The following is a 9493-nucleotide window of genomic DNA, read 5'->3' on the forward strand; positions in this document are numbered from 1 at the left end:
CCATCTTTTTCAGGATTGACCCCCTTCGCCCCCACGAATAACTAAGTCCCGTGGGACGGGACACCAGTGGACCCGGCCTTTGCGTGGGCAGTAGAGATCTGAACTCAGGTGGCAAGCACCTCAGCCACTGAGCCGTCTCCCCCAGGCTCTCCTCTTCTTTTTGGAAAGCAAAATGACCTGTGAGTGCCACCTGCTCCCATACCATGCTATTTGCTGACACCACTGTCCCCATAACGGTCATGGTTGCTGTTCCAGGTCTTTTATTTTATTGGGTGAAGGAACAGGCTGTTGCTTATAGCGCCTTCCCTAAGAAGGCTGAGGTGGCCAGACCCCTGCAGAACGAACTGCCTCTGGGGTCACTTATACTTGTGCAGAAGCTCGCTGATCTTCGTCTTGACTATAGGGTCCAGCACGGAACAGTCCCATTTTGGTAATTTCACCAGTCGGTCATGAGCCTCCCAGAAGAGTTTGGAACCGATGGCTAACTCCACTCGCATTCGCCATTCAGCAAGCTTGGCGGTGCTGAAGACGTTGTGGTTAGTCGCTATGGGCTGTGGATGAACAAAAAAAGGAAGGTGCGGTCAGCACGGACAGAGGTTGCACTTGGGTCTTCAGTAGGCTCACCGGTTGTCTGCACCTGCCTCTGCAAACAGGGAGCCATCTGCTGCCTGCTGGATGCGTTCTTATTGGCAAGGTGTCTAAGCTCTGCAGTCTGTGTAAACCAGGCGTAGAGGATCCTGGTCCAAGATGGTAGCGCCTGACCCAGGTAGCTCCCACTATTCTATGTATCTGGCCTTCTTCCAGGGAAGGTTCTTATCAAAGAAATGGAGCATGATTGCTACCTCTTACACACACACACACACACACACACACACACACACACACAGAACCTCCTGTGATCAGGCAAAATGGAAAAATGAGGAAACACCATGCTTAGCCCTTTAGCTGCTTTGTTAAGAAATATGCACCCACAGTGTTCCGAAGCCCCAAGGGGAGGTCTGTGAATTGTGGGGAGCATAGAGGTGAGCATAGGGCCCTGTGCTTGGTACAGGTTAGGATGGTTTCCTTGTGCTGCTCTACACTGCACATTGGGCAGGGACTAAAGTTGCTACTTTGCATGTCGATCAGAAACGATCAAGACACTGGCTGGTGGGCTGAGAATGTAGCTCAGAAGGTAGAGTACTCATAGAGCATGCATAAAGCACTCGGTTCAATCCCCAGCACACCACGAAGCAGGCATTGTGCTGTCCTATACCTGTGAGTCCCACAATGGGGAAGTAGTAGCAAGAGAATCAAAAGTTGAAGGTCACCCATAGCTAAATAGCTAGTTTGAGGCCAGCCTGGGGCACATGTCCTCTTAAAAAGAGGACATCGCAAGTGGCTAAATTGGCCATCCTGAACATACCCGGTAGCTTAGAACTGGGCACACACGGAAAGGCAGCACTCATCTGGCTTTGCCTCTAATATATAGTGGTGTCCACTGCCAGAGTTGGGAGAGCTGTCTTATGATACTCTGGAGCTCTGGGAAAGAGGCAAGTTGGAACGACACACCAGAAGCCTCCACGTACTTCCTGGAGAGTCCAGAGGGAGGATCAGGCATCAGGGATCTTCGCTGGCATACAATATTTTCCTTGGCACCCCTGGCTCTCCTCTCGCTCCTCTCCTTGCCACAGAAACCTTGTCAAGTTCCATGATCATGCTACTCCCTGATTCAAAACCTGGGCTTCTTTCCTGTCACTTCCAGGTGGCCCTGGGCACCCACACCTGGTACCCACAACCCTCAAGGCTTCCCCTGGCTCTCTCCTCAGACTCTGGCCCCTGGTCACATAAACATTTTACCTCTTCCCAGACTCGCCTCCCTCCCCCCATACCTGCATCATTTCCACCAGGGCCACCAAGTCAGCTAGTGAGATGTGGTCTCCAGAGATGAACAGCTTGTCCTGCAGAAACTTCTCCTCAAATTTCTCTATGCTTTTATTCACCTCCTCCAGTGCCTGGTCTATCTTCTCAGTGGGTGCCTCCTCACCAGTGATCATTGGGATTAGCAACTGGCCAGGGAGGGAAGAGGGACAGATGTGGTGGCAGTACTCCGGCCCCTTGCCATGCTCCTGCACCCCTGTCTGCTAGCTAGAGCTTGGACAATTCCAAGGATGTCAAGCAATATTGGCCATCGTCCATCCTCAAGTGGCAGTTACCAAGGGCCTTGCGTTCAGAAGGATGTGGAGGCCCCAATAACAATGAGTCCTGCAGACTGAGTGTGTCTCCCCCACCAAAGGTTGACCCATTGGGAGTCCAGTCCTCGTGGTGATATGAAAGGGGCTGGAGTCTACGGGGGGAGGGGGGGCATTAATGACTCCAGAAGGGATCAAGGTGGACCCAGTTAGTACTACAGAGGACAAGCCATTATTAAAAGGGCAGGACTGGTCCCCAGCCTCAGCTCCTGCTCCCTGTCCTATCAGGTGATCCCTCTTCCACTCGCTTCCATTGTAATAGCATCCGCTAGGAGGCCCTCTCTAGAGCTGGTGCCATGCTGTTTAGACTTTGTGTTTCCGAAACCAAAAGCTAAATAAACCTCTTTTCTTCATAAATTACCTGGCCTGGAGCATTTTATTATAGCAAATGGAAAATGGCCTAAAAAGCACAGGCAGAAAATTAGCTGTAGGGATATGCAAGCTGGTTGTCACCTTTAAATATAACGATATTTTCTAACTCAGAATGAAGTTTCCCAAATCCTGTCTTGGCCCTTTCTAGTTGCCCTTCCCCTTTGCCATAGTATTTTTCTCCTGCTTCATCTCACACTCCCAGGTGCTCTGTAAGGCAGGCAGACATGGGATTGGGGGGAAATGAGGCTCAGTCAGCAGAAGCAGGACAGGACTTCAGGTTTTCTAACTGCTTTTTTCCCCCCGTTCCTGAATCCCAGACTTGATCCTGCTTACCTTGACCCACAGTATCTTGCTCATGGGCTCCCGAATAGCTGTGTGCTGCCAGGCCATGAACTCATCCACACGGGCACGCGTGTGCAGGTCTGGTGGGTACCAGTGGGAAGGCGCACTGTACTTGCGGCATAGGTAGAAGAGGATGGCCACGCTGCAGAAAGGGTGAGTCAGGGGCACTGTCTTTACCGTCTGAGGGCCCCGACGCCACCCCAGCATGGCCTGGGTCAAACTGGACCTTCAGCCGCAGGCAAGGCTCTAGATGCTACATTCCTCCAGGGGGAGAAGGAACCCAAAGGCTTCCAGAAAGCCTACCCCTAGCTCTCATGTCAGTCCAATAATGAGCAAATCAGGGAGGAACACCTGAAGAGGGCACGGGAGTTAATGACCGGCATAAGAAAGGGCAGTGCTGGCAGGGAGCAAAGGACGTTGGCATTCCAGAGGGAGTGAGGAGAGTGGTGAGCGGAGACATGGCTGGAGGGGGGTGGGGAATGGAGAAGGACTGCCAGAGATGCTTCGGGTATGCTTTTAGGCTTAATTATTTTTTAATTGGTTTTTGTGTATGAGTGCTTTGCCCGTGTGTATGTCTGCGAATCACTGTGTGTCTGGTGCATTTAGACGCTGGAAGGAGGAGTACGATTCCCCCAGAACTACAGTTACAAGCAGTTATGACACACGTGTGAGCCAAACCTGGGAACCAAACCTGGGTCCTCTGTAAGAGCAGTCAGTGCTCTTAGCCATGGAGCCATCTCTCCAGCCCATAGACTTAATCTTTAAGATCAAGAGGGATGAAAGGATATATCCCTCCAGTTGGAAGAGGTAGAATAAACCAGGGGAAGACCAAGATGGTGGCTCAAGCAATAATCCAGCAAGAGGTACTGGTCTCTCAGGGATGAGTATGGAATGAGGTAGTGGGTTTAAAGGATACAGGAGATGGGTCAGACCAAAGCCGTGCTTTGCAGGGAGAGATGGCCGTGCTCGCTAACTGACAGTGTAGGAACCGGTACAGGACAGAAGAGCCAGCGTTCATCATCAGCAACAGGCGTACCAAGATGCCAGTCAGAAGCAAAATAAAGTGAAACAAAACAACAGGGGTTGAGAGGGTTTGAATGTCCCCCACTAAAACTCAAGTGGACATTGACTTCTCATTGGGAGCTTTTAGGTGGTGGGACAGCTCAAGGTTATTGGATCATAGCAGTGGATTGAGTCATGCGTGGCTAAAATAATATCTTACCAGGTTGTCACTGGTAGCTTTGTTATAAAGCAAACATGCTCTCTCTGGCTCTCTTGCTTTGCTCCCCATGTCATAACCTCTGTGTTGCTAGGACCCAAAGGGAAGGCCCCAGGAGATGCTAATCCTCTCCTGGGCTTTGCAGCCTCTAGAACCACAAGCTAAAGTGAACCTTCTGCTCTATTAACCTACTGCCATATTAAATCACAGAAACCCAAAACAGACTAAGACAGAGAACATAGATAAAGAGGGACTTAAGAGGGACTGGAATGGTGGCTTAATGGTTAAGGGCACTTGTTTGCTATCGCAGAGGATCCTAGACAGGTTCCTAGCATCCACATGGCAGCTCTCAACCATCCATAACTCCGGTTCCCACGAGATCTGATAAGTCCTTCTGGCATCCCAGGTACCAGGAATGCACACACACAGTGCACACACATACATGTAAGAAAAATACTCATACACATAACATAATTGTGTGTGAGAGAGAGAGACAGAGAAAGAGGAAGAGGGAGAACAAGGAAAAATATGATGCAATTGGAGACTTGAATATGAGCTGGCTGTGGATAAAATCTGGGAAGGACTGATAATTTTATTCATGGTTATAATGGTGTAGGTTGATACATGTTTTAGAGTCTTCATTTCTTAGTAGGCTATTCCTAAGTATTCATGGGCAAAGTGATGGGGTGACTGGAAGGAGAAGGAACAAAGAGAAGTGTACATTAGACAAAGTTAGGAAGCTGCAGAAGCTGGGAGACAGATATGTGGGGTAACGCTGAACTCTTTGTTAGTATTCGTGTGTGTGTGTGTGTGTGTGTGTGTGTGTGTGTGTGTGTGTTTGTAAAAGTTTCTATAGCTTAAAAATAAATCAATAGGCTAGGCCTGATGTTGCAAACCTTTAATCCCAGTACTCAGGATATAAAGACAGATATAAAAACTCTTTGAGTTTGAGGGCACTCTTGTTTACACAGTGAGGTCTAGGCCAGCCAAGGCTACCTAGAGAGACCTCAGAAAATAAAGAAATAAATAAACAAATAAACACTTGCAAGTCTGTTCCCACTGAGTCTCCCAGAAGGAGCAGAGATGATGGCAGGGCCCTTACCTTTCAGATAAGATGAACTGACCATCTTTGAGGCTGGGAACCTTCCTCAGGGGGTTGATTGCGATGTATTCCTTGCTATGGTGGTGACCTGGGGGGGCAGAGAGGGTCTGGGGCTTTGGAGACCCCAGGGAAAAGAGAACTTGGGCTTCTAGAGATAAAAGGGAGAAACTGAGGTCTCAAGGATCATATGGCTTGCCCCAAGTCACAGCAGAAAGGTAAAGTATCACAGGGACCAGGATTAGGAATCCTTTTCCCAGATTCTCCCACCCCAGCCCTCAAGGTCCCCTTCTCCAGAGATCAAAACAACACTTTGGCTCCCAGAAGCCTTCACTCAAGGCCTGAAGCCACAACCTATGAGTCAACCTTAGCCCTAGGGACCTAAGTGTCACCTTCAGTCTCATCACCTTCAGTCTCATCACCTTCCACTCACTCTGCCTCTCCTTTGAGGGGTAGAGCAACTGAATCTGGCAGCGTGGGGAACCCTGCAAATACAGGGAACTCCACAGCAGGCAGAAATATTAACTCCTCCTGACGAACTGTTTGTAAGAGGAAAACCCTTCCAGGGGCCACACCTCTTCCATTTCTGCAGCTCCCCACGTCTCCTCTACAGTCCAGAGGCTGCGTCTCTTTGAGCTGTGCTCTTAGAGACTCCTCAGTGTCTTGGATCCCAAATCCACGGATCCCCACATGAGGTATGGGGATCTGTGCAACCTTTAGTACACATTTTTTCATATTGTTTTCTTCTTTTTCCTCCTCCTTTTCTTTCTTTGTTTCTTTCTTTCTTTCTTTCTTTCTTTCTTTCTTTCTTTCTTTCTTTCTTTCTTTCTTTCTTTCTCTTTCTTTTATGCATGTGTCCATTTGCACACATGCACAAACTGGGGATCACAGGGTCTTGCCTGTGGCATGCTAAGCAAGCCTGTTATCACTGAGCCACAATCCTAGTCCCAGAGCAGGTTTTGAACACTTAGATGGTGAAAACAGGCTTGAAGTGGGTAGGCACAGACTGAGGGAGGGTGAACACAGACTGAGGGAGTATGGGTGCAGACTGGAGAAGTGTGACTGAGTAACATATGCACCTTACATGGAAGTGGGTCTGTGGCCTTCACCAGCCTGGTTGGTGGATGCCAGAGATATCAAGATGTGAGACCTCCAAAAATGATGGCAAAAGCCCTGGCTTGAGAGTCTTAAGCTCTTCTAGCATCTCTTCATCCTTTACCACCAAAAGATCCTATTCATCCTAACAGAAACTCATTCTGGGTGACTAGAGAAGGTAGTCTAGATGCGACTGATCACCTTGACATCTGTTTCATCTCTGCTTCCCTTGCTGACATTTGACCTTCAGAAACACCCTCACCAGGTACCCTGGCAGTGCCTCGGGACCAGGCTTCCCGGCAACACTGGGGACTGACCTTTTAGTAGATCCACCAATTGGAAATCAAAAGGGATGCCATTCTTCTTGGCAAAGATGTAGACAGCGCGGCAAGGTGGGGACAGCAAGTCCATGTAGAGCTCCAGGACCATACTGAGATGCCTGCAAGGGGCCCCACAGCCACAGTGGATGGGCCTCAGACCCAGGCCAGTGTCTAGCCTGAGCACCCGGCTCTTAGGCCCTCCTCCACCTGTGCTGAGGCCCCTGTATTCTGGAACTCACTTACCTTAATGTTCTCATGAGGCCAGGAAACCTGGAATTCTTACCATAGCAAGAATTCTGAGACTTGAGGGTGTCGGGAGGCCCTGTCAAAGGGCTGGGACAGGCCTCTGTTGTGCACCTGCTCTGTTGCTCAGTCTCACAAACGTCTGTCTGAGAAGGGCTCACACATGAGTATTCCCAGGGCCAGGCCCTGTCTGCAGGACAGGACAGAAGAAGATTCGCAGGTCCAGGATGAGAAAAAGACAAGGACTGAGTTTACACGGCCTGGAGTGAAGACTGGGGTACCCTCGGGTAAATCTCCTCTGAAATGTGACTGGGGAAGGATTGCTGTTTCTTGGATTTTGAATGTCCTCCAAAGGCCACTCATTATAGGTGTAGTTCCTGAGGTCGTGGTGGGAACTTCGAAAGGTGGAACCCAGAGAGCTGGTAAGATAGCCCAGTGGTGGACCTGTTTAGGTTGTAGCATATAGAAAGCCCAGGTTCCATCCCGAGTGCTGAAGGTTAAATAGAAGGATGAGGACTGATAGAAGGCATTGGCTCACTGAGGACATTTTCCTGAAAGAGTGGAAGACATTTCCTTGAAAGGGACTATGGAATGGTAGTCTCTTCCTTTCCTTTTTCTTTATCCTCCTGCTCACGAGGTCAACAGTTCTCTTTGCCACACACCCTTCCCACCATTTCTAACCATCAGAGGCTTTGAAACAATAGGTCCACCCCGTCATGACTCTACCCCTTTAAATTTTTAAGCCAAAATAACCTTTTTTATTTAAAAAAAAAAAGTTTAAGGGCTGGAGAGATGGCCCAGTGATTAAAAGCACTGGCTGTTCTCCCAGAAGACCCATGTTCCAACCCCACCACCCACATGAAGTCTCATAACCACCTGTAACTTCAGTTATTCTGACGCCCTCACCTGGCCTTTGTGGTTATCAGGTATGCATGTGGTTCACAAAAAAAAACAAAACAAAACATCCATACACGTAAGATAGTTTTTTGTTATTTAAACATTTATTTTTATTAAAATTACGCACATGTATGGGGTAGGGATGTGTGTGTGTGTGTGTGTGTGTGTGTGTGTGTGTGTGTGTGTGTGTAAAGATATCCATGGAATCCACCTGGAGCTAGAGTTACAGGTGGTTGTGAGCTAACCCAACATGGGTGGTAGGAACTGAACTCTGCTCCCTGTGGGGCTCTTCTGGATAAGGTTGAAGTCTGATGTCTCCGGAGAGCTATTTATCTGTGCTTAGTCTATGATGACAGACTCCCTTTTCTCAGCAGGGTTCTAAACGTCTCCCCTGATCTGGGTGACCCCAGGTCTTGTAAAGAGCATCACATAGCCCTCAGGGCAGAATACAGGCCAGACCCTTCCCTGATCAGGAAACTGCTCTAGCAAGCATCTAGGGATTCCTAGAAACACCCCACCCTGCTGAGGGGATCTTAGTCTGAAACAGTGGCCTTTTGCTATAGTTAGAGATTTTCCCCTCATCCTTCTTGTGACAGGACTATCAAGTATCCCTGACATCCTGACCCCAGCGAATCAAACACATTCACCCTCGAAATCCCTCCTTCTGCCCAGGGGTTTATATTGCTCTTAATTTCACATAAATAAAGTAAGATGTCTCGCTTCAAGACCATCTGAGATAAGTCATTTATCCTTTGCCAGGCCGCATCTCACCAGGCCTGCCCTCCGTCCATTGGGCCTGGGCTTCCCCAGGCCTGTGTCTTGACTGCAAGCTGACCAGGCATGGGCTTTGGCCCACACCTCTGCCATGCTTAGCACAGCAGCTTAACCAAGAGCCATACCCTTTTGGTATCGCCATAGGCTTTGTAACACCTGAGCTTCCACTGCCACCAGCGATGTCATGCTAAAAGAGCTAAACTGGAACACTCTGTGGAAAACCTTTTCCACACCCCAGCTTATCAAACATGGGCCTTGCCCTAAAGCGCTCTAGCTGCCCGTGGAGAGAAACAGAACTCCTGCTCGCTGTCCATTCCAGAAGTCCCCCATGGAAATCCAGGACCCCGCCAAACAGACACAGTTCTCCCTACAAATTGCAGTATACTCCCTCAAGCACTCAGTCATCTCTCCAGCTCCCTTTCTTCTTTATAAGATAACTGTCTAGGGTATTTTTTTTTATAGTGATGGAAAGCTAACACACTGGAGTTGTTCAGGGAGCAAAGGGGCAACACGGAGGGCGCTCAGGATATGGCCCACCAGATTGTACCACACAGGAACCCAGAAGTTCCCTGGCCTTGATTAAGACAACAGAGCTCACAGTGGCAGCCGTGGAAGAAGGTCGCTAGAGATCCATGATGAGGCCACAGTGTGGCTTTAGGCTTCACAGTTACATCAGTTAATTTCCTCTTTGCTACAATAAATATTTGGCCAAACCAGAAAGGGAAGAAGGAAGGGCTTTATTTAGTCTCATAATCCATCATGGTGGAAAGCCATGGGGATGGAGTCTTAAGGCAGCTGGTCACATTGTCTCTGTGGTCAGGAACAAGAGAGTGATGAAAGCTGCTGCTCAGGCACATTCATTTCCCTACTGTCCGGTATCCAAGCCCGAAGATGCTACCTG

The 9493-nt window shown here is 49.0% G+C and overlaps 1 protein-coding gene across 1 annotated transcript; it reads right to left on the minus strand.

Moving 5' to 3' along the window:
* Window positions 1–356: 356 nt before the first annotated feature.
* Window positions 357–6787, minus strand: LOC129670459 (glutathione S-transferase theta-4). Its single transcript, XM_055598980.1, has 5 exons — window positions 6676–6787; window positions 5267–5354; window positions 2937–3087; window positions 1872–2048; window positions 357–551 (listed from the first exon to the last, which is right to left on the minus strand). Exons 1-5 carry the CDS (start codon window positions 6785–6787, stop codon window positions 357–359), a joined length of 723 nt encoding a protein of 240 aa, XP_055454955.1.
* Window positions 6788–9493: the final 2706 nt, after the last annotated feature.

The sequence above is a fragment of the Psammomys obesus genome, unplaced genomic scaffold, assembly GCF_907164565.1.
Source record: "Psammomys obesus unplaced genomic scaffold, mPsaObe1.curated_primary_1811, whole genome shotgun sequence".
NCBI classification, from domain to species: Eukaryota; Metazoa; Chordata; class Mammalia; order Rodentia; family Muridae; genus Psammomys; species Psammomys obesus.